The 23,297-nt window shown below is 38.1% G+C and overlaps 1 protein-coding gene across 10 annotated transcripts in view; it reads left to right on the top strand.

The window, feature by feature from the left end:
- The window catches only part of CDC42BPA (CDC42 binding protein kinase alpha), a 197,622-nt gene that overhangs the window by 144,301 nt on the left and 30,024 nt on the right, over positions 1–23,297 (top strand). For 3 of the 10 annotated variants that reach the window (XR_004975057.1, XM_036355002.1, XM_036355007.1), the window contains exons 20-25: positions 1,080–1,171; positions 3,299–3,375; positions 4,375–4,422; positions 15,843–15,947; positions 19,635–19,718; positions 23,003–23,108. Coding sequence is in view for 9 of the 10 variants with exons in the window: in XM_036355002.1 (XP_036210895.1) it covers positions 1,080–1,171; positions 3,299–3,375; positions 4,375–4,422; positions 15,843–15,947; positions 19,635–19,718; positions 23,003–23,108 (512 nt within the window). In the remaining variant the exon portion in view is untranslated. Of the gene's footprint in view, positions 1–1,079; positions 1,172–3,298; positions 3,376–4,374; positions 4,423–8,361; positions 8,401–15,842; positions 15,948–19,634; positions 19,719–23,002; positions 23,109–23,297 lie in introns of all 10 variants that reach the window. The other 7 variants (XM_036355006.1, XM_036355009.1, XM_036355010.1 and 4 more) reach the window with 4 other exon arrangements.

Raw genomic sequence — 23,297 nt, forward strand, 5'->3', positions numbered from 1 at the left:
AAACACAGATTAAGACCAAAGAAACAGCTCCCAAAGCTCAAAAAAGCCAAGCAGAGTAGGAAACATCCAGTAGCATCGTAGCAGTGTGGGCCCGTGTGGGAAGCTCTTCCTTCTTCCCTGGGAGATAATAGACAAGCCAGCCTCCAGGCTGAGGAAGGCGAGGGGAGGTGGCTGAGTTGGGCCAGCAGGACTGCATCCAAGAGACACACAGCCATTCATCAGGTGGGATTTATACTGGGCCTCGTAAAGATTCAAGCAGTTAAAGAAAACCACTGAGTGTCACTCTCTGCGTTGTAATCTGGAACAACTGAGTTTCTTCTTATGCCTGGGACATAGTAGTTTGTTCATAAACCAGGGCTATGAGTCAGGCTGAAAATTATAAACATATTTATGCTCTTTTCATGGTTCTCTATAAAAATTTATAACAAGGTGAGTTCTATTAAATTTATGACAAGGTGCCCTAACCGGTTTGGCTCAGTGGATAGAGCGTTGGCCTGTGGACTCAGGGGTCCCAGGTTCGATTCCGGTCAAAGGCATGTACCTTGGTTGCAGGCACATACCCAGTGGGGAGTGTGCAGGAGGCGGCTGATCGATGTTTCTCTCTCATCAATGTTTCTGACTCTCTATCCCTCTCCCTTCCTCTCTGTAAAAAATCAATAAAATATATTTTTAAAATAATAAAAAATAAATTTATGACAAGGTGAGTTCTATTAAATTCTAACAGAATTCAAAAATTAACTTTTTCTTTTATGACATTTTAAAGTTTAATATTTAACTCGGGTCAGCAACTTTTTCTAGAAAAGGCCGGAGGGTAAATATTTTGGGATCATATAGTCACTGTCTACTGTTTATGGCCAGGGACGCCATAAACAGTGTATAACCAAGGGAGTCCAGCTGTGTTCCCGTAAAACGTTACTTACGCAAGAGTAGATGACCGCTGGATTTGCTTCCTAGTGGTTTGCATTTCCCTAATATAGCATGACTGACAGCAGTCAAACCAAGTGAGTCCAACCAAGTAAATGAAGGCTCACTAACCAACAATGAAAATAATGACATTTTCCCTTTTTCCTCTTTTTAAGTAAACTAAAAGATTCAGAGAAGAAGAACTTGGAACTGCTATCAGAAATCGAACAGCTGATCAAGGACACCGAAGAGCTTAGATCTGAAAAGGGTATGGGAATGTTTTTGTATCAATCAGGACTTAATATTCTGCTATGAATGTATTTTTATTACACAAGGACCAGCTTATTGTGTAGGTGGAAGAATTGTTCACCCTAGCAGTCTGGCATCCCTATATGGCTCTTGGGATCCATTTATAGGTGTGTGTGCGTGTGTGTGTGAGTGTGAGTGAGATACACACATATTTGGTAGTTTGGTGTCTGAGTCTTTTTGTTTTACTTAATATACATTGTTTAGAGATTTGATTTTAATAGAACTCACCTTGTCATAAATTTAACTATTTTTTCAGTGCCTGCTTCACGAATAATATTTTTGTGATTGGAAAAAGGTATCTTATACTTTCTATTCTTCTCCCAGGGTAGTTGAAGAAAGAATGTATGAAATAACTAAAGCTTAATCTAATCCAGTATTAAAAGAGCAATTCAAAGATAAAAATTATTTTGGCATTTCAGTGTCTTCTTCCATATTTGACTCTTAAATTGCTTGCCCTGAGGAATTTCCCAGGATTTATTCCCATTTTCTTAAAACAGTAATTACTTACGCATTTTTTCCGTTAATGTGAAAAGCAACACAGTGTTTGGTAGCTATATTACATGAACTTCTTAAACTTTCTTTCCATAATATGGGCATTCAGAAGGTAAAAAATTAATAAAAAGAAATTCAGAATGTTTTTAATGACAGGGTCTCTTCTATGCAATAACGAGAAATTCGTTTTCCTGACAAAGTCAGTATTCCTGACCTAATCCCAACCCGGTTAGTGGGCTCTGTGTTATGTCGTGTGCTTCCCTGCACTTTGCAGCCCCGTGACACACACTGATGACAAATAGTTGGGTCTCTGCATCTGCTTAGAATTGTGGAAGAACAAGGTAATCACATTAAAGGAGTTAGCGTGGAAAGGCCATTAAAAGTAGTAGATGTGCAATCCATGTGGGTTCATAGGATGTCCTAGTGGACAAAGAAGGAAGGAACCCAGAAAAAGTGAATTAGAAACTCAGATTTGGAAGGCATCCTGCTGAATGAGAGTCAAGCAGGGCTGTATTCTTTAGAGAGGAAAGGAAAGAGAAGGCAGGACGGTATATTGTAACATAATGTACTATACTACTTAAACAATATAATGTAATATTTACATAATGAGGGCAAGGTTCTTTTTTTCTGCTTAATTTACTATTATATTCCCAGTGTCTAGGTGGACAGCACATAATAGGCTTTCAATAAAATTTATTGACAATGAATTCTGAACATACTGCCTTATCTGGGAACTATAGTATATTATTACAGAGTACAGTGGGGCCTTGACTTAGGAGTTTAATTCGTTCCGAGACCGAGCTAGTTAAGGAGCTCGTTAACTCAAATTACTCTGTCAACTCAAAGCAAAAAATCGCCGAGAGACAGCTGGTATCTCAAAAAACTCGCTAGTCGGGACACTCGTAAGTCAAGGCCCCACTGTAATCTGAAAAGCACACAAATTAATTAATGTCAATTCTTGAGAATATGGAAATAAAAATATGTACTTAATTTTTTCTCTCCTTAGTATTTATAAATTTATGTATATTTTAAAGCTTATTTTGGAAATTATGCATTTAAAGTTAATGCCATAGCCAAGAGATTTCATCATTCTGTCAACAAAACAATACCTGCAATCAGATTGACAAAAGTTTATTCCATAACTAAACACATTGGTTTCATCACTGCATTGTTTTCTTATAAAAGATTACTTGTTAGTGCATACTATATGTTTGCTAAGAATACTTCAAAACCGAAACCTTGTTTGGTGATAAATTATCTTAGAAAACTCAGACATAATCAGGGCTCTATATTGAAAAATCTCTCAAATCTATCAAAAAATGTAATGTGTTTTTATAATGTACTATACGGGAAAAGAAAGATATTGAAGAACTAAGTCAAGAAACAAGTGTTTCATGGAGAATGATATAATTTAACTGTTAACTGATATTCCAAGAAACAGTTAGTGTAATTTGGTTTTTTCAATATGTCGGGTTAATACATGCAGCTTTAAAGTACCGTCGTTTGCGAACAGCTTTTAATAGGCTCAGGCAGGAAAGGCTGTCCGTGAAAATCAGTTTATTCTAGTTTAAGGAGAGCTGCCGCTGTCTTCTAGGTGTAGAGCGCCGAGACTCACAGCGCTCTTTCTTGGCATTTTTGAATACGCCTACCGATGCTCTGGATCAATTTGACGTAAGTATTAAGCTTTTCAGATATTCTTTGGGTCAATTTAAAAATCGCTTTGTGATTTAAAATCTACTTGTAATAAACTAGTATTGCATCCCACAGAAGAGGACCTAGACTCTTAGATATTGTAAAGCATTCTTACGGAAACTGCAATCACTTTTATATTTAAGAAAACATGAAAGAAAGGTCTACATAGGAGGAGAGGCGTAAATGGAAAAGCAGTTTCATCTCTTCCCCTGAGGAGCAGTAAGTGCAGAACACATCCTGACTTTTGAAGTCATGTTGACTCTTCTCTTTTCGCCCAAGTATAGAGCTATAGTAAAAAGCAGTTGAAAATGTCCAAGCTCACAGTAGGACAGTGCTGGTTCCAGTTCCAAATTAATGCAGTTTTTAAAGAAAAAGTATGACATAGAGTGTATTAGGCAGATTCCATATTAACGAAACAGTGATTATATGGCTCTTTATCATTCTTTGGTACTTAATTTTTGCTTTAAAAGTCTTTATAAAGTATATTTTAGCCTCAGAAAATTCAAGTTGATGATTATATCTTTATTCAGTGAGTAATCCTACATCTCTGTGCAAGTCACCATTCTAGGTGCCCGGGACAGTGAGCAGAGAGAGTCCCACCCACCTCAGAGCTACATTCTGGTGGGAACTAGTAGAAGCAGAGAGTGCTTCTTTCTTTCAGTCGCTGCCTTTAACATGCTCACACGGAATTTGATTATCGCCTGGCCCAGGGCTTCATTTTGTTACATTTTGGGCACAGTAGATGAACTGTATTTCATTTCTTTGGGAAAGGGATAAAGAATCACTCTTTAAAAAGTAATTAATGAATTTCTAAGTTTCTTGGGAAACAATGACAGTGACTGCTTTTTTCATTTATTTATTTGAATTAATGTCATTTGCCTTTCAATTGTTTTACAAATTTTTTGATTTATTATTTGTTCTTACTAAATTGCTTCATCCATATTTTCTATTTTTTTTATTGCTGTATTCGTTAAATAGGATTCCTTTTCTTCTTCCTCATCTTCACTGATTGATTTTTTGGATGACGTAAGTCTGATTTTCAAACCAATGAATCCTTCAGTAAAAGAGATCAGTGAATTGATATGAAGAATTTGTCTAATGTAGTTAGTTTTAGAAATATTACACTGGATACTTTATTTGTGGGTCATAATTTGTTTCTTTTTTTATCTTAAATGTAATGAAGAGTTTATCACTATTAAACATAATTAAAATGTACTTTGAAAAATTCTTTGGCCATCAAAGAATCTGTATGTTTTCATTCTTTGCAACAGTTCTAAAAACTGGAATGCTTATTTAATTGTCGCAATATGTAGAGAACGATATATATAAATAACTGCTCATTTTTATTTTTCATGGTGATTTCTATTTCACATTCTCCATCTCTTTTCAGCACTTTATTTAATTTCCCTATTACTTAAAAGTAAACCTCTGGTGGTATAATCAGAAAAAGTGGCAAGTTTTATTAAATCTTTCTGTAGGTTTATAGTAGCATAGTAATTGAGTACAAATCCATTTTTAATGCTGACAGAATTTCTCTTCTAATGTAGAAAGGGATTTTAGTTCAGTAGGTTCTATATGCACTATAAATTGACCGCATTATCATTTTCTCTCCTAAATTCTATACATTTAATAATTTATCCTTCATTCTCTTTACAGAAATACCTGACATATATATTCTCTTTATTCAACATTAAAAGGCATAGTAATCCTTGTCATAAAGCATTTTATTATTCTGTTAAACATTCAGTCTTTCCAGAAACTAGGGAATAAAACTGGTTCAAATTCAAATGTTGTACATAGAACTATTTTATCAACCAGGGGAAATTCTTTCAATGTTTTATTTTTGCATTTTTTTAAATATAATTACTGTATTCAGAAGAATATTTCCACTAAAGGAAACCCTTGATCTAGATTTTTTAACTTATTTTTAAAGTGATTTTTTTATATCTTTGAAGTATTTATATCAAAGTATGCATCTTTGCACTCTAAATGGAGACTACCTGGTATTTTATTATTCTTAAACAGATAATTATTCTAATTCTACAGTATCAGAAAAAGAGAACTATTTTGATGTACAATAGTATTTCATGTTATAACCTGGTATACATTTTATTAGACGAAAATATTCAATATTTCCATAAAGATATCATCTATATATATATAAAAGGTGGCCTGACTGACCGACCGGCCGGTACATATGATGCGCACTAGCAAGTTAAAAATAAATGTTGACTCGCACATGCGCAATACATATAAAGCTCTTGCTGGCACCAATCGCACACATGTTTTAATTTTATAATACTATGTTACATATACTCTTTTGACATGTACTTTTTTGCAGTAATGTAATTACTGCATGAATCTTCTAATTAATTTCCTTTTAATGTGCACGGATTCGTGCACTGGGCTACTAGTTCATCTTAAAAGACTTGGAAATTTGAATAAATTATTTAATTTGTTCTTTCCACTAGGAAATCATTTTCATTTTTCTTTCTGACAAATTTCTCTACATCCCCTTGGCCCCACAAAAATCTTTGCATGTAAAACATAGGAGTCATGTTTTGGCAAATAGGGCAGCCCTTCTCAGCAGACGAGCCTGCAGCAATGCACACCTCACTGCACCTCGCCAGCCCCCATCTTGTCTCTGCTATCAATGCCGCCTCCACCGCCACCGCCCAGCTGTAGTCAGTTTCCTGCTTCCCTGTTCCCTCCAGGACGGCCCTTCTTATTCCTCACCTACTGTTGCTCAGCATAAACTCCGTTCAGACGTACAGCCAGCTTTTAAAGCAGTGCAGAGGAACTGTTACAGAGAAAAGGGAGTTGATTCGCAAAGCTGCTGAACTTTAAGTTCATGGTTCAGGCTCCAGCTCTGAGAAGGCATGGGTCTCCCCTCACTTGCTCCCTACGCGCTCTCCTCCCAGTTTACTGGCTGAGCGCATAAGTGGACTCGGAGTCTGCCTCTGCTGCTTTTTCTAGGTGTATGCTTTGGAGCAAGTTATCTAGCCTTTCTTTGCTCATTGGTTGTTTGAGAATGTTTTTTAAAATGTATGTAATGCCCTCAGTACTATTGGTTATTATTTCCTTATTCTTTTTTTTTTTTTTTTTTTTTTTTTTTTTTTCTTATTAGTTAAGGTATTACAAATGTGTCCTCATCCCCCCCATTAACCCCCAACCTCCCCCACACACACACTCATGCTCCCATTATTTCCTTATTCTTAATAGACTCCTTCCCCGCCCTTCCTGTGTTCTCTTTAGCTTCCTTTCTTGTCCATCAATTCAGTTTCTCTTCACCCCTCAGCCTTCTAGTCTCAGTCAATATGAGCCACTAAGTCTTCCTTCAGAATTTTCGAATCACGTTACCATGGGAAAGGGATTTTTACCTGCCAGGGCAAAGGCCATCAGTAAGCTATTTTTAAAAATACTGTGTATTTTTAATTTGTATTTTATGGCACAAACCTCTTGTTCCTCTTTATAGTTTATAACTATGACCAGCCTTTCCAGAATTATCATTCAGTCCGTCCTCAGAGTCATAGGAGAGTGGTGTTTGGAATAATGGTATTCAGTCTTTGGCGTGCTTGGGGTCAGCATCCAAGATATTTAGTATAACATTCAATTCTGTAGATTCCTTTCTCTTAGGCATTTGAATTTTTAAGGAATAAAACAAATCTTGATTGTTCTTTATGCCCAAACCGATTGAGTTGTTGTGTGTGATGCTAATAGTATGTGACTGCCCTCTGGAGAGGTTTCTTATCCTTGCAGTTTTCTCTAAAATCTTCTATAACTCCTGTCGACTCAGCTTATAAAGTCCTTCCTCTGGGCCCCATAAAACCTTGAACATCCCTCCTACGGCTCCCATACAGACTTTGTACGCATCTCTATTATCGCCTTTCTCACACTGCGATGGTTTGATGTCTCCGCCAGTCGGTGGCCTGCCATGCCTTTTTCTGTTAAGTACCGGAGCACATTCAAACCCTCACCATGGTAGGTTGAAGTGAAGATAGTAAATTGCCTGAGTAGAGGTGGTTCATGTTTGTGAAGCTCAATATTTCATTTTCAAAAACTTGGTAAGTGAATTGAGAGACTTGGAAGTATGGCCAGTGGTTGTATACCATTTCTGAGAAGTGGGACTGAGAACGCTTGAACCCTAGCTCCATCACATACCAGTTTTGTGGCCTGTGGCAAGTTCATCTCTTCCCTTTGTATTTAAAATGGGGGTCATATTACCTACTTTAAATTCTGTGCGAATTAAAAGAGTTCATATAGGTAAAGTACTTGGTAAAATATCTCTGTATATGATACACATGGTAAACGTTCGCTGTTACCATTATTACGGAAGAGAGGGGAGAGATTAGATATTAGCGTTGGGGTTTAGCTGTTTAATGTTTGCTTTGGGAGGGAGGGCGAGACAGGTTCATCCAGGAATAATAATGGAGGGGTAAAGCCAGGTTTGAATCTGGCACTTTAGACTTAAGACCGACTGGACTGCTAGACAAAACCCTGCGGGAGCCTGCAGGCCTCTGACTGGCTTGCTGCTGGCTCTTCGGGACACAGTGAGTGCCTCCTTCCAGTGTCCGGAGGAAGAAATAGCAGCTCCCGTGGGCCGACCTGCCAGCATCACTGACAGATGCCACTGATAACCTTGAAAACACGTTGACATGCTCATTACCTGCTGGTTCTTACTGTTCTTCCCAGACAGGAGGTTGGCCTCCCTGGGTGAGGGTTATTTCATGGTCACTGTTTGTGCAAGGTCCAGTGAAAACTTAATGTCACTCTCAGACCTCGTCCGAGCGGCCATTTCTTTACTGTTCTATCCTCCAGTTTTTCCTGGAAAGTACATTCCTTTCAACCTAACAAAAGTGTCTTTATATGTATGTTTATATACTGTGCGTGTTGAGACAGCGGCCGTTGTTGGGAGTCACGTGTGTAATATGTGTAACGTGTAGTCTTCTCCTTTCTTTGTTGAAGCGCTCTCCGTCCTGTACTCCAGCTAGCAAAGGCAGACGTGTAAGAGCTCCCGCGCGCGACGTGCATCGGTGCCCTCCCCTCCCCCTGCCTGTGGCTGCCCAGCGCTTAGCTCTGTGATGCACTTACCCTGGCTGCATGCTCTGTGCTGCTGCTCCTGCTTTTCTGTATTTTCTTTCTTTTGGCTTTGGCCGCAAAGCTTTAGGAATGTTCGTATAAATTTCTGTAACCAAACTACTAAAGTTATTAGGTACCTTTTTTTTATTGTTGGAAAAAATGGTTATAAAAGTCAACATGTAGCTTAACTTTCTTTTATTTAAAAAAAAAATTTTTACTGATTTCAGAGAGGAAGGGAGAGGAAGAGAGAGATAGAAGCATCAATGATGACAGGGAATCATTGATTGGCTGCCTCCTGCACACCCCCCACTGGGGATTGAGCCCACAACCTGGGCATGTGCCCCTGACTGGAATCGAACCTGGGACCCTTCAGTCTGCAGGCCGACGCTCTATGCACTAAGCCAAACCGGCCAGGGCTCTTTTATGTTTTTTTACAACATAGTTTGTAAATTCTCTAGAGTAGATATTCAAATCAGTATATTGAAAATAACTTGGGAAGTTTTCATAAAGAGAAACAAGTACATTATTTGTAACTAGTAAGATTATACTTACTAGTTATAACCTTCAGTAATTTATTATTTTAGAATGATAAAATATTATATGTACAGTTGTCCAAATGGTATAATTCATATCTCTATAATACTGTTTTTATCATAAGCTTAATAGAAATAATTATATCAGTAAAAGTTTGAGATTATAAACTGTTTCTGAATAAATAAATAAAAATAGATTACCTGCCACTTTGTTTCCAAAATACTTCTAGCTAAAGGATAAAGAAAATTGATAAAAATTTGATTTTTTCTAACTTAGAATTTTATATTTACCAATATGAAACAACATGTTAGATCTATGTCAGATCCATATCAGACTTTTACTTTAAAACCAGTTTTCTTGTAAGAATGGTTTGCTTTTTGTATTTGTTCAAATCTGTAATTAATTTTGGAGTAGAAAAGGCCCATTGGTACATAGTCAAGATGAGCAGTTTTAGTTGTTCTTACTATTTATAAGACCATACTGCATAATTTGAGGAATTCTTGCTTAGTGGGTCACCTAAAAATCAGATCTGATCTGGGGTGGGGACGACTTTCCATTTCACTGCACTACTCTAAATATATGTATTGTGGGTTATTTATTAGAGAAATCCTTACAGATTCAGGAAACATTATGGACTTTTTACATGACATTGTTATGCATTGTGGACAATATTGCTGATACTCAGTTTTTCTGCTTTTTTTTTTCCAAACATAAAGCAGTAAGTAAAAACACATTGGAGTATAGAAAATGTTTCTAATGCCAAGTAATCAGAATAATTACTTAAAGTATTTTTAATTAGAAAAGAGAATTCGTTGACCAAAAAAAAATAGAAAAAAACACATTTACATAAAGATATATCTTATTTATTTTTCTCAATAGATTACAATTTAGAGATATTGACTGAATTGCTTATACTATTCAGTTAAACTCTGTTTTCAAGATCTTTCTTTGGATAATATAAAAATATACTGTTCAATTAACATTAATGTTTTTTATTGCTTTCTTGAATTACAAGATCTCTGCTATTGATTATATCATATTTATTAGCTTTTCCTGCATTATTAATTCAAGTCATTGCTTATATTTAATGCTCACATTAATTTAATTGTTTACATAAATATTTTTAATAAATAATTTTTAACTTCCATGGTTTAACTATATTAATGATTATATTTGTTTTGAAGGTAAAAATAACTAATATGCTATTAATTGCTTTGCTGCCATATTATATCTGAATCATTGCCAATTAATTATTAAAATTAAATTTAGGCTATCTGTAAATCCTGACATATAGTCATTTAGTATATTACGAAAGTTTAGTAAAATTCCTTGCTTTTTAGTGGATAGAATCAGCCATTAATTAGAAATGTACTATAGGGTGTGCCAAAATTCACGCAAGATTTGGGACACCCTATAGTAAACATTTAATTATAGATAAAATTAATAACTTGAAAATCAGTCTGTTGGTGATAATTTACACCTTGATAAAACATGTAAGTAGTATTGTATTCTTCTTATTCTTACTGTTAAACCTCTTGTGAAATATTATTTATAATGATAGCTATCTAGAAAGGAAATGAAATGTTATTTCTTAATCTGATTAGCTATTAGTTTCTAATAGCATCTTTTAAAAAGAAATTTCTTTTAAACTTTGATATTCAAAACATTTTTTGTCATGAATATATTCATATTTACCAAACTTTGGTTCTTATCTTTATAAGAAACATGCTTTTGGAAAATAAAGTGGTAGTTTTTCAACTTCACCTATATATTAATATTTTTTTTAATCAGGCTATCATTGTACATGGCATAGTTTAACTTTTTAATTAATGCTATCTCAAAATATTATTGCAATGTTTTTATTTGTTTTGAATTTTTTTATATACAAAAGTAACTTAATTTTGTTTAATCTCTGGAATTTATTTTTACTTTAAGAGCACACTGCTCAATAAAGCTAATATGGTAATTTCTATTATTCTATTTTAGTGATTTTCAACCTTTTTCATCTCATGGCACAAGTAAACTAATTACTAATACAAATGTATTACACTTTTTGCCAATCTGACAAAAAAAATAGGTTGAATTTTGGTTTATTCAAATTGGTCGACTATTATTTGACTGTTGTCATTTTTTTTTAAATCTGGCAATCTAAGGGAAAGGGGTCAGTGCCCGTGACTAAAAAGTCGGGGATCAGATGTTTTGAAAGGTCTTGCGGCACACCAGGTGAAAATCGCTGCTCTATTTTATTACAATGTGGTATTGGTTATTTTTTTCAAATCTAAATGTTTTCTCACTTCTGAGTAACCAGTTTTTACCTCATACAGCTAAGAAATTCATTTAAAAATATATTCTCATTTTTACTGTTTTATTTTCATTGATGAGTAAAAATTTGTTAGGAGAAAAAGACTTTCATAAATGACAATAATTCTTCAGAGGGGCCAAGAGATGTGTGCTAAAAGCCTCAAGAGTTAGTGGAGAGTCACTAACGTGTGTAACTATGGATTACACTCTGTTGGTGTATTTTCCCTTTGCCCAGGATCACACTGTCATAATGTCACATTTCATAGGGCCATGAAACATGCTGCCTTCACAACCAGCCATGGGCAGGGTGACAGCTGATTCTAGCAGGTGATTTCTGTGAAGTAAACCTCCCTGCCGGGGTCCAACCCCAGCAGGTCCAGGGGTCCCCAAAGGTGTGGACGGAGTTGGCGAAGAAGGAATGACATGGATACAGCGTTCAGTTGATCAGCAGCCTACCCAGGATCTCTAGCCAAGTTCTGGTCAGGATCTCCAGCCAGGTTCTGTGTCCATATTCTCTTGCTAGGTTCTCCATCCAGGTTCTCCAGCCAGGTTCTGTAGCCATGTTCCCTCACTAGGTTCTCCAGTCAGGTTCTGTCCAGGTTCTCCAGCCAGGTTCAGTCACCAGGTTCTAGTCAGGTTCTCTTGCCATGTTCTATCCAGGTTTTGTAGCCAGGTTCTGTCTCTAGGTTCTCCAGCCAGGTTCTGTCCAGGATCTTTTGCCATGTTCTCTCCAGCGAAGTTCTTCTGTCTCTAGAGAACGTTCTGTGTAGGTTCTGTGCCTAGGTTCTGTCTCTCTTCGTTCTCTCTTCTAAGTTCTGTGTTCTAAGTTCTGTGTCTTGCTGTCTTGTTACATCTGTATTTATACCAGTTGATTCCAATCCTATCAATCTCTATTACAAAGGTTAGGGCGTTTCTTATCTCCATTCCAGGGAGTAAAGATTATGTAGCTTAAGCATGATTGTTCATAGTTAAAGTGATTAATTACGCACCTGGCACTTAGTTGAGGGGTTTTATTCCCTCCCTAACTTCAGGGTAAAATCCCTACCTGGGGAAACAACCTTTCTCAGAGAGCTTGGTTAAAACACATAATGCCAAGAAGGTGAGCAAACATATTAAGAACAGTATGCCATATATGCCAGGTCCCTTGAAACAGCAAGCATGGACCGGCTCCCGGCAAATTCCCCCTTTTTTATTTTTTAAAAGCAGGCATTAAAAAGAAAAACCCCAAATGCTCTCTTGTATCCATTTTAAGAGTAGGATTGGCACTTTCCGCTATTACCTGAGGCCTGATCTATCACCCCAGGGAGAGCTTGCCAATCCTGCACTTTCCCGGGGTGGAAAGGCTGCAGTGGGGTTAAGGATAAGGCTCCTTGGGCCTACCTTCTCCCATGCCTTTACATCTACCTTTCCTTCCTCAGAAAAGCATGGACATACTTCTTGTATAAAACGTTCTGTCTGACTGGGAGTAACCTTAATTCCTCTGCTGGCAAGCATATGTGTTAAAAGATCAATACAGAGTCTTTTTTCTTTAGACTCAGTATGGCACGTCTTCTTAATGTAAAGATCAATACAGATTCTTCTTTCTTTGGACTCTTATGGCACATCTTCTCAATCTAAGTTCTGTACTATCCACCTTCTTACCCTATTTATCCTCTATAGGGGGGTCTGTAGCACCCTGGTGGAGTCCTATCCGTCCCGAGTGTGGGAGTTTTCAATGGGGGGGGGGGGGGGGCTTACCTATGGGAATCCTGTTCCAAGGGTTCCCAAAGGTGTGGACGGAGTCGGCGAAGACTATCCACCATCTTCCTACGGTGGAGTCCTATCTGTCCCGAGAGTGGGGCTTACCTAGGGGTCCCTGTTCGGGCGCCAGAAGCCGGGGTCCAACCCCAGCAGGTCCAGGGGTTCCCAAAGGCGTAGACGGAGTCAGCGAAGAAGGAAGGACACGGAGACAGTGTTCAGTTGATCAGCAGCCTAGCCAGGATCTCTAGCCAGGATCTCCAGCCAGGTTCTGTGTCCATGTTCTCTTGCTAGGTTCTCCAGCCAGGTTCTGTAGCCATGTTCCCTCGCTAGGTTCTCCAGCCAGGTTCAGTCACCAGGTTCTAGTCAGGTTCTCTTGCCAATTTCTGTAGTCAGGTTCAGTCCAGGATCTTTTGCCATGTTCTCTCGCTAGGTTCTGAGGCCAGTTTCTGTCCAGGATCTTTTGCCATGTTCTCTCCAGCGAAGTTCTTCTGTTTCTAGAAAACGTTCTTTGTAGGTTCTGTGCCTAGGTTCTGTCTCTCTTCGTTCTGTCTTCTTACATCTGTATTTATACCAGTTGATTCCAATCGTATCAATCTCTATTTCAAAGGTTAGGGCGTTTCTTATCTGCATTCCAGGGAGTAAAGATTATGTAGCTTAAGCATGATTGTTCGTGGTTAAAGTGATTAATTACCCGCCTGGCACTTAGTTAAGGGGTTTTATTCGCTCCCTAACTTCAGGGGAAAATCCCTACCTGGGGAAACAACCTTTCTCAGAGAGGAGACCTTGGTTAAAACACATAGTGCCAAGGTGAGAAAAAATATTAAGAACAGTATGCCATATATGCCAGGTCCTTTGAAACAGCAAGGATGGACCGGCTCCCGGCACCTCCCTTTAGAGCACCTGCCATAAAGGTCTGCGGCATTCGTTCTGATCTCAGCAGAAGAATGTCCGTGAAACCTGCGCTCCCTTCTCCCCTTGTGCTCAGCGGGCTCCGAGTGCAGGCCTCCTTCACATGTCAGCCAGGGTTCCTGGGAGCAGCAAGCTCTTGCCTTTCTCATTTTTGAAGTTTTTAAAGTAATTGGGCCCAGAGGCACAGAGCCACTGTGTTAGCTATTCAGTCCTGTTAACAGCATTTCCTTCGCACAGGAACACATCTGGTTTTTATATCTTTCAGTCAAGCCATGGGCGCTAAACTCTTTTGTGTGGCTGGTCAGAAACTTAAATTTTCTTAAGATGGCCCAAGCTTTTGCACATAACAAATCTCTTACTTGCGTACTTCCTTAAAACTTTGAGATAGTTATGTAAGTCTGTTTTAAGTTCTTACTAGTGTAAAATGTACCCGCACTAGTTTGCTTATCAATTCCATTTAATTTAACCTCCTTCTCCCATGGACTCTTACTGATCTTACAATTTATATAATATTACAGAAACTAGAAAGAAGAAATTTTTAGAAAGTAAAAGCCATTTGTTTTTGCCTTATTCCCAAATTAGGATCATATTTCAGATGAATAATTTAACTGATGACCTTCTCCATGACTATTCCTGAGTAAATGAGCCCCATTTTGTTCTTTCTTTTATTCTCATTCCTGGTCGAGTTCATTGTCAGGAAGGAGATAAGATCGCTCAACCTGCCTGCCCATGGCGAGGCATTTGGAGTCGAAGGGATTCAGGCTGGCGCTCCCACTGCGGGAGGCAATGGCTGTCCCACTGCGGGAGACAGTGCGTGGTGTGGAGTTGGCCGCACTACACACAACAGCTGGTGGGCTGCAGCTCAGGACCTCCCGTCTTGAAAGAGGTCCCTAGCTGCTGTCGTGAATAGCTGCTGCTCCATGCCCGCAGCTGTCCTCCCGGGACCCTTCTTCCTCCCCCTTCTCCCAACTCTAATGATGGTGTAAGGCCTGGGTGGTGGCCTTGTTCACCAGCCCACCAAAGTCATGCCCACACCATGGGAGGCCCTAGGTGGGCACCAGCAGAGGGCTGCCGCCGTGTTTGCCAGCTACTAGTCAGCCCCTAAAGTAGTAACCATGATAATAAGAAAGAAAAAGAAAACATTGTAAGTACATATTTAAAATGCCTATGCTGATGCTCTTTTCACTGTAGCTGCTGATGGTTCTTGCTGTACAAGTGATTTAAGAAAAACTTCTTAACCTTCTTTCCAAATTACCTCCATTCCTTTCATTTAAAAAACCCAGCCCGAGTAATTTTGAAAATTGCCAAACTGAGTATATCATTAATCATTGTGCTTAGTAAGATCTCTCATGCTAAATTTTAACCCAAAGCATTTTCACTTTCTAAAACTACTGAGTTAAAAGTGTGCAGCTGAATATAAGTGCTGGTGTTTCTACTGCTGCAAATAAAAGGCAATAAGCACAAAGCTAATAGGTCAGTTTCTTTTGCTTTCAACTAATGCCTGGCAGGGGACCAGATTCCACTCTTACCTAGGACAGTTCTCTCTCGTCTGCTGTGCGTATCCCTACTAAAGACCCTGCATTTATTTCACATGCATGATTTATTTTGTAACATACAACAGTGTCATGTGGAATATAAGTAAAGAACATACAGTAAAGATCAGTGATCAACAGTGGGAATTAGAGTATTTTGCTAATATTGTTATCTTAGCCTTGGTTTTCATTACGCTTTGTATAATGACACATCCCTATTGAGAATATTCACACTGAAGTTTGTTACCCTCCTTCTCAAGAAGGTTATGACCGTGCCTTCAGGAACGCTACGAGCTGCACATTGTTGAACGTGATTCTTGGGTTTTTGTTTTTCCTGACTTACTTTCCTAGGCTGATCCCGTTGAGAGCACACATGTACGGAATCCGAACGTCAAGACTGACACCCAGTCAAGGTCCACATCTCCTTCCACCGCTAGTGAAGCTGCGCCAGTTCAGGTGCCTCATCGGAGCAGTGCTGCTCCCAGCTTGTCACTGTGTCAGAAAAGAGGGAGTTGCAAAAGCAAGTGAAATCGGGCTCTCTTCTTTCAGTCAGACGCACTGTGTAATAAGTCACGTGGGAGATCATGACATTTGACTGGACATGCAGATAGGAGTATAAAGCTGAAGTAGCAAATTGTCCCCCAGAAGTCAGCTTGAAGTAGCCAGAAAATTTGTTTAATCACAAAGATAGTCTTTATTTTAGTGAAGAACAGTGTACAGCAGAGTTATGTACATTTGGAATTGTCATCTACAAACTGCAGCTCCTGGCAGGGTCAGGTGCCATTCTGCCTCTTTATCCGTCTAACGCAGCAGGACTTCGTGAGCAGAGCCCAGCGTGAGAATTGCCACAGTTTATTCCAGCTGCTGGGTTAGTAACGGACATGCAGGTGACCCTGCCTTTTCCTAGTACAGAAACCCTTGTATTTGCACTTCATGTCGATCGCTGGTGTTAAACAGCCGATTGGCCAATTTTCTCAAGATCGTTTTCTCATCAAGTCGGGGGGGTGTGCCTCCGTTGACCCCACCCTGCTCCAGATGCAGCCCTGGCTCTGCTCAGCACCCTGGTGCTGGCGAGCTCCCCTGCTTCCCGCTCTGTCTCCAGGGTGTGAGGACCCAGGAGCAGGCTGGCTGAGGCCAAGCGTGGGCTGTACTCAGGTTCTGACTAGGTTTTTGTCCAGCCCTGGGATAGCCTGTCTCAGGCTGGGTGGTGAGACCCTCTGCTTGCTTGCTTATTTTTAAAATATTTTAACTTTATACATTTTTATTTTAATGTTGAAATATTTCCATCACATAAAGAATAATAATAAACACTCATGTAACCACCATCCACAGATTTAACAGATGTGATCATTTTGTCATATTTTTTTCAAATTTGTATTCAAAGAAAGAAAATAGATAACTGAGTTGAGACACCCTTCCCTCTCCCATCCCCCATTCTTCTCCCAGACATGTCTAAATACCCTGACATTGAGCTGCATCCTCTCTTCCTTGGTGTCACATGTAACTTTTCTCATGCTTTTGAGGTTTACTCATACAGATACACGTCCATTTAGTTCAGACATTATAATTACTGCATAATATTTTACTGTATGAATACACTGCAACTGTTCTCCTGTTGTTGGATATGTAGGTTGTTTCCAGTTTTTTGTTACTACAAGCAGAGCTGAACTGAACCTCCTAATAGCGATCTGTGCAGTTTGGTTAGCATATGAGCCTGCAAGTGGAATTGCTGGGTTGTGTGCTACATGCGTTTTCAACTTGGACTAGGTCTTGCCCAGTGGTCCGACCTGTTCCCACTCCCACCAGCAGGGTGTGTGCTCCCCTTTCCCACACCCTCTCCAAGCCTTGGTGCTATGAGGCATTAACCCCTTGTACGCCGTACGTGTCTGTAGACCCTGTGGAGATGGTTTCCATTTGGGACGTGTGCCAGTTAACTGGTTACCTTTCGCCAATTCGTTGTATATGGAGTGGCATTTTTGTTTTAATTTGCATTTTCTGATTTCAAGGGTTATTGAGCATCTTTTCATATAGTTTATTGGTCGTTGGTGATTTGCCTGTTCATGTCTTTTGTCCATTGTTCTGTTGAATTATTTTTCTATTATTTTGTAAGTATTCTGTATATATTCTGGATATTAATCTTTAGCTGGCTATATGCATTGCAGATATTTTCTACTAGTCTGTGGCTTATTTTTAAATGTTATTTGTGGTATTTTTTTGTCTTACAACAATTTTTATTTTAAAATAGCCATATTTATCAATCTTTTTCTCTATGAATTCTGCTTTTTGTCTTTTTAAAACATGTCTTCCCTTCACAGCAATTATAAAAAGTTTCCTCCATATTTTCTTCTAAAAGCTAAAAAAAATTCTTAAAATGTTTAGGACTTTAATCAAACTGAAATTTATTATTGCATAGTATAGGAAATGAAATTCTAATCTATTTTTCTCATATGAACAACCAACTGTCCTATATTTCCCCCATTGACTTTTAAAACTGTCTCTGCTTTACATGAATGGGTCTGTTTGAGGGTTCTTTATTCTCTTCCATTGCTTGTTTTGTCTTTTTCTGCACCAGCAGTTCATTGTCTTAATTACTATAGCCCTGAAATAGTTCCTGATACCTGGCATGGGATCCCACCCCCACTCCCACCTCTTAGTCTTCTTCCTTTACTTTGTGACTCTTTAGTTTTACATATGACATTTAGGATCAGTTGGTCAGATGCCAGGTGGGGCTTTTAATTGAATTTGAATTGCAGATTTATCTGAGGAGAATTGCCATGTTCGAGATATTGGGTCTTTCCATCTATGAACATGGTATACATATTTAGGTACTCTTGTATTTTCTTCAGTAAGTTACATTTCACGGGTATCCTCCATATTGCCTGCGAGGTTTCTTGCTAGGAACCTTCAAGCCTTTGTTGCCCTAGTGAATGGGATCTTTTCTAAAATATGTTTTATTAATTAGGCATTGCTGGTCTTTATGAATTCTGTTGTTCTTGTATCCAGCACCCTCGCTTCACTCCTTTTAATTCTAAAAACTTCTCTTGGACTTTTTATGTAAATTCTAATGACAATTTTATTTCGTATGAATTATTTTTATTAACTTTTATAAAGGTCTTCAGTGATCTTTTTCATATTTGTCTTTTTAAATGTTAAATTATAAATTGGATTAAGAACTTTTTCAAGTTATTTAAATGTAAGTTAGAGTTAAATTCACAATGAAGTAGAAAACTCTGAGAAACTTAACTGAATTCCATTTTAAGGCTTTAATATATTCAAAATATTCTGATTTTGGAGGTTGTATACTAACAAAAGCCAACGAGAGCCCATCCATTTTTCTCTTAATATTTTAGAATGTTCTATACCTTTAGATAAAGCTAGCTGTTCCCTCTCGTTTGCTTGCTTAGCATCCTAATAGGAAGTCATTTGTCACGTCTTTTTTTACACTTTGCTAATCAAGTGATATCTCTTTTTTTTTCCACAGTAACATCCAGTAAAATCACTGTTTCCTTTTATTCAGGGAAAATCTTACAACAAGTCCCCATAAAATAAAGATATGACTTGTAACTAAATTTATGTGTAAATTCTGGATCCCAATAGTAATAATCTAACTACCTTCTTTGGAAAGTAATTTCTGCACAGAAATTCCACTAATCATTCAATCTCTCTCCCTCTCTCTCTCTCTAATATATTAAAAATCCACAGAATTGTATTTCATATATGTAATATGCATTCCAAATATAGAAGTCAAGGAGTTAAAAGAATCTTCTAAGTATTTTGATCATAAATTTTGCTAAAAACTCAGATGCTTTTTAGAATTAATGTGGCATTTTTAGGTGAACGTGAAAATGAATATCCTCATTTTTATGTCGGCTACATGCTATGCCATTTTTTGTGTTCTTTGGTGGATTCTCTTTTCCAAATTCTTTATATTTCCAAACTGAAATAATTTTACTAATATTTCACTTGTAGATATTGCAGACAGAAATTTAAATTATCAACATTATGAGAATTTTAGCTTCATTGAGATCTATTTTGCCTTATTGATGTTTTCCTTGGCTTTATTTACTTTTATTTATTTCTAGTAATGCTAGAAATGGATGGAGTTTCTTTTAACATTTATTTCCTTTTTGCCCCTGGATTCAGACTGTAGACAGTTCTCCACTTCCTGTTCACACACCAACCTTAAAGAAAAAAGCATGCTCTGGTTCAACTGGCTTTCCATCTAAGGTACAGTCTAGGCTATAGCCTGTTGTGTTTGCGGGGGCGGGGGGAGAAAATGGGTTTCTTCTGCTTTTTTATATTTCCTGTGATTTTTTTTTTCTGCTATTGGTTTCCTTAAAATTACAAACAAGAAAGCTTTGAAAGAAAATAAATTCTGTGTGAATGGAAATAATCACCATTGAGAAAGGTAAAAGGAGTGTCCAAAGTTTGTGTTGTTGTTCTTACATCTTTTTCTTTTTTAATATATTTTTATTGATTTCGGAGAGGAAGGGAGAGGGAGAGAGAGATAGAAACATCAATGATGAGAGAGAATCATTGATCGGCTGCCTCCTGCACACCCCCTGCTGGGGATCGAGCCCACAGCTGGGCATGTGCCCTTGACCAGAATCAAACCTGGGACCCTTCATCTGCAGGCAGACACTCTGTCCACTGAGCCAAACCGGCTAGGGCTTCCATTTTCTTAAATTCCGTGTTCTGAAGTCTGTTAGAGCAAGGAGGAATGCTTGGAGGATGTAGTGTAAGGCTGGTATGAAGGTGAGGTCACTTTTGGAAGAATCTAAGGTTGAGGTTAATAAAGCACACACAAAAAGAAAGAAAGATTTAGTAAAAAATTCAGGTGAATTTTCATCTTTTCATTCTATTTAACGTGACTGTGACTGAAGTGTTGTATATGGTAGAACATGCAGATTTAATTGCTTATCTCAAGCTCCTACAAAGAAATTCTAGAAATTGGAAAACTAAAAGGATTTAAAAATGTCAGCACTAGCAGATTTACTCTTGACGGTTCCTTAAAGAGCAAAAACTTACGAGTAAAAATTAGAATTTAGGAGAAACGTTGAGCAAAATTTTATATGATGCTAACAAATTAGGTTCTTATATTTTATTCACAGGCACGGATTCCCTAGCCTTGACCTAACCATGCCTTCTGCAGTCCTGGGTCTTTTTAGGATCATATTCTACCTGTTTTTATACGATGAGACTTTGAGAGAGGGCAGAGTCAGACAGAAACCTATCTATTGTCTCTGAGTTTTAGTTTCTTCATCTGTCTGAGGAAATAATACCTGTCTTTCTGGCTCTGTGTCCCTCACATCAGATGATGCGTGTGAGGCACTGGCATGGTGTCTGCACCTGGGTCGGTGCTTGGTCCGCATCAGCCAGCACAGGAGGCAGCGTATAGTAACCTGTCTTGTTCAGAACGGATCACATCCCAGTTCCTCTTTGGAATGACCAGGGTCCTGAGGAACTTCTGGAATAGAATGGTTTGATTGCTCTAAATTTGGGAGTCTCACCTCATTCCAAGTCCCCAATGCTCTGATAGTCAGATCATTCTATATAAAATGATTTCTTGGTTTTTATTTTTTAAATAAGTTTCTATTGATTTTAGAGATAGGAAGGGAAAGGGAAAGAGAGATAGAAACATCACTGATGAAAGAGAATCATTGATTGGCTGCCTCCTGCCCACCCCTACTGGGGATCGAGCATGTGCCCTAGCCAGGAGTTGAACCAGTGACTTTTTGGTTCCTTAGATGACGCTCAACCAACTGAGCCACTACAGCCAGGCAATGATTTCTTGGTGTTTTTTTAAAGAATTTCTTCTGTGGTATGTAAATTCCATACCACAGTTGAGAAAAGTAAAATATATTTTTAACTTAAATTTTAAAGCTTTGAATATTCTCTTTGGTTTTTTTATGAGAAGTTAGTCTCAACTGGAGTAAATACTACTTCATAACCGTTTTTTCATCAGTATTCACATATTATTGGAATATGGAATAAAGTTCTTACTAGTTTACCTGAATCACACTTACAAAAGAGAAGTAATGAGAAAAGGGAGACACGAAGGAATTAAGTAATTTGCTTCTAAGTTCACATAATGAGTGAAGGAAGGGCAGTTATAATGCATTCATTGCTGAAACATGCTGAGACTTAGGAGAGGGAAGAAGGGTTAGTTAGGAGAGGGAAGGAGGGTTCTGGAGAACTAAGTTCTTACATTGATTTACCATCACATGGCTCAAGACAAGACAGGGAGAATTTTAACTTCTGGGTTTTCAGTAAGAAATTTTAGGCTGCCATCTGTCTTTAGAATAATATGTATGTATTTTCGCCTGGGCATGTGTAATACTGCCTGCTCCCATGGGAGGAAACAGATTTTTTAAGCATATGATTTGTTCTTGGTCCCAGAAAAATCAAATACATGATGTATAGTAAGGCTAGAATTTTTGATTACTCTTTGTTCTTCCTAAGGAGGTCTGAATGCATGTTAAATTTCTTTATTTCTATAGGTATAAACATGCAAGATTCCACTTAACTCTGCTAAAGAATAATTTGAAGAATCGATAAAAATCCTGAAATCAAAATTTTAATTATAAAATTTTAGTTATAAAAGCTAGTTTATAACTTTTCAAGTGTCAGTTCAAGAGCAATTGATTATCATAACTTATTTTAGCATAATCCAGCTCAATAATGCCTAATAAAAATATTTAAAGAGCATAGATTATAGAACTATATGGTGAGAAAGGAAAATAATTCATTTTACTCCTATATAGAAACTTTCCAGTAGCTGGTGTGGGGCCCAGAGAGTCATCATATGAAGATTCTTTAAATGACCAGTGTGTGTGTTTTTGTTGTTGTTGTTTTTTCTTATGATACTGACGTATTTATTTCCTGTCATTTTTCAATATCTTTTTCATTTATTACTAATAAAAACTATCCACATACACACCGTGTGTTCTTAAAGAGAAATGTTTTAAAGGTCACCCATGAAACATCTATTTATAAGTTAAGAAAACAACATGCAATTTATATACAAATCCAATAGATGTTTTAAAGCAGAATACAGAAGACTTTTTATTCTCATAAAATATTTTCTGTGTTTGATGCAGTAAAACAGTTAAATTTAAACCTATATTTAAAAACACCTTCAGTCATTTAGTTAGATATCTATATATATAAAAGCCCAGCAACCAGAACAGTGGAACCATCGGAATGACCCGTGGCTATGAAGCACTGTGGCAGCCAACTGGCCTGCTCCGGGCCCCGATTGCCCCCCCACCCCTGCCCAGCCCCTTATTGGCCCCCAACACCCCGATCAGGTGTGGGACTGGCCGTCCAACCTCTGGCAGCCCCTCTCCCCGCCGGCCCGGCCTCATGGGCCCCCATCGGGGCGGGTCAGCCAGACCCCACCTGGGCATCAATTCATGCACCGGGCCTCTAGTTATGTAACATGTCACTTTGATGTTACATTTTTGGACTAGTAAACACTATGTGTATGTTTTTATCCATTTGCTTTGCAGCGCAAGACTCATCAGTTTTTTGTCAAATCTTTTACTGCTCCCACCAAGTGTCACCAGTGCACCTCTTTGATGGTGGGCCTGATCCGACAGGGCTGCTCCTGTGAAGGTAAGAATAAAATGGTAAGGAATGTGACTTCAGAGCCCTAACAGTTACCACCTAAACTGTAATCAGGTAACTTTATTCTTTTCATAAGGTTTGTAAATGTTTGTTTTACTTAATCATTTGCTTTTCTTTGCATAACAGGAGTAGAGACAATAAAATGAGCACCTTGCGAAAGTCTGTTGAATATTAGAG

Source organism: Myotis myotis, unplaced genomic scaffold (assembly GCF_014108235.1).
Source record: "Myotis myotis isolate mMyoMyo1 unplaced genomic scaffold, mMyoMyo1.p scaffold_m19_p_21, whole genome shotgun sequence".
Lineage (NCBI taxonomy): Eukaryota > Metazoa > Chordata > Mammalia > Chiroptera > Vespertilionidae > Myotis > Myotis myotis.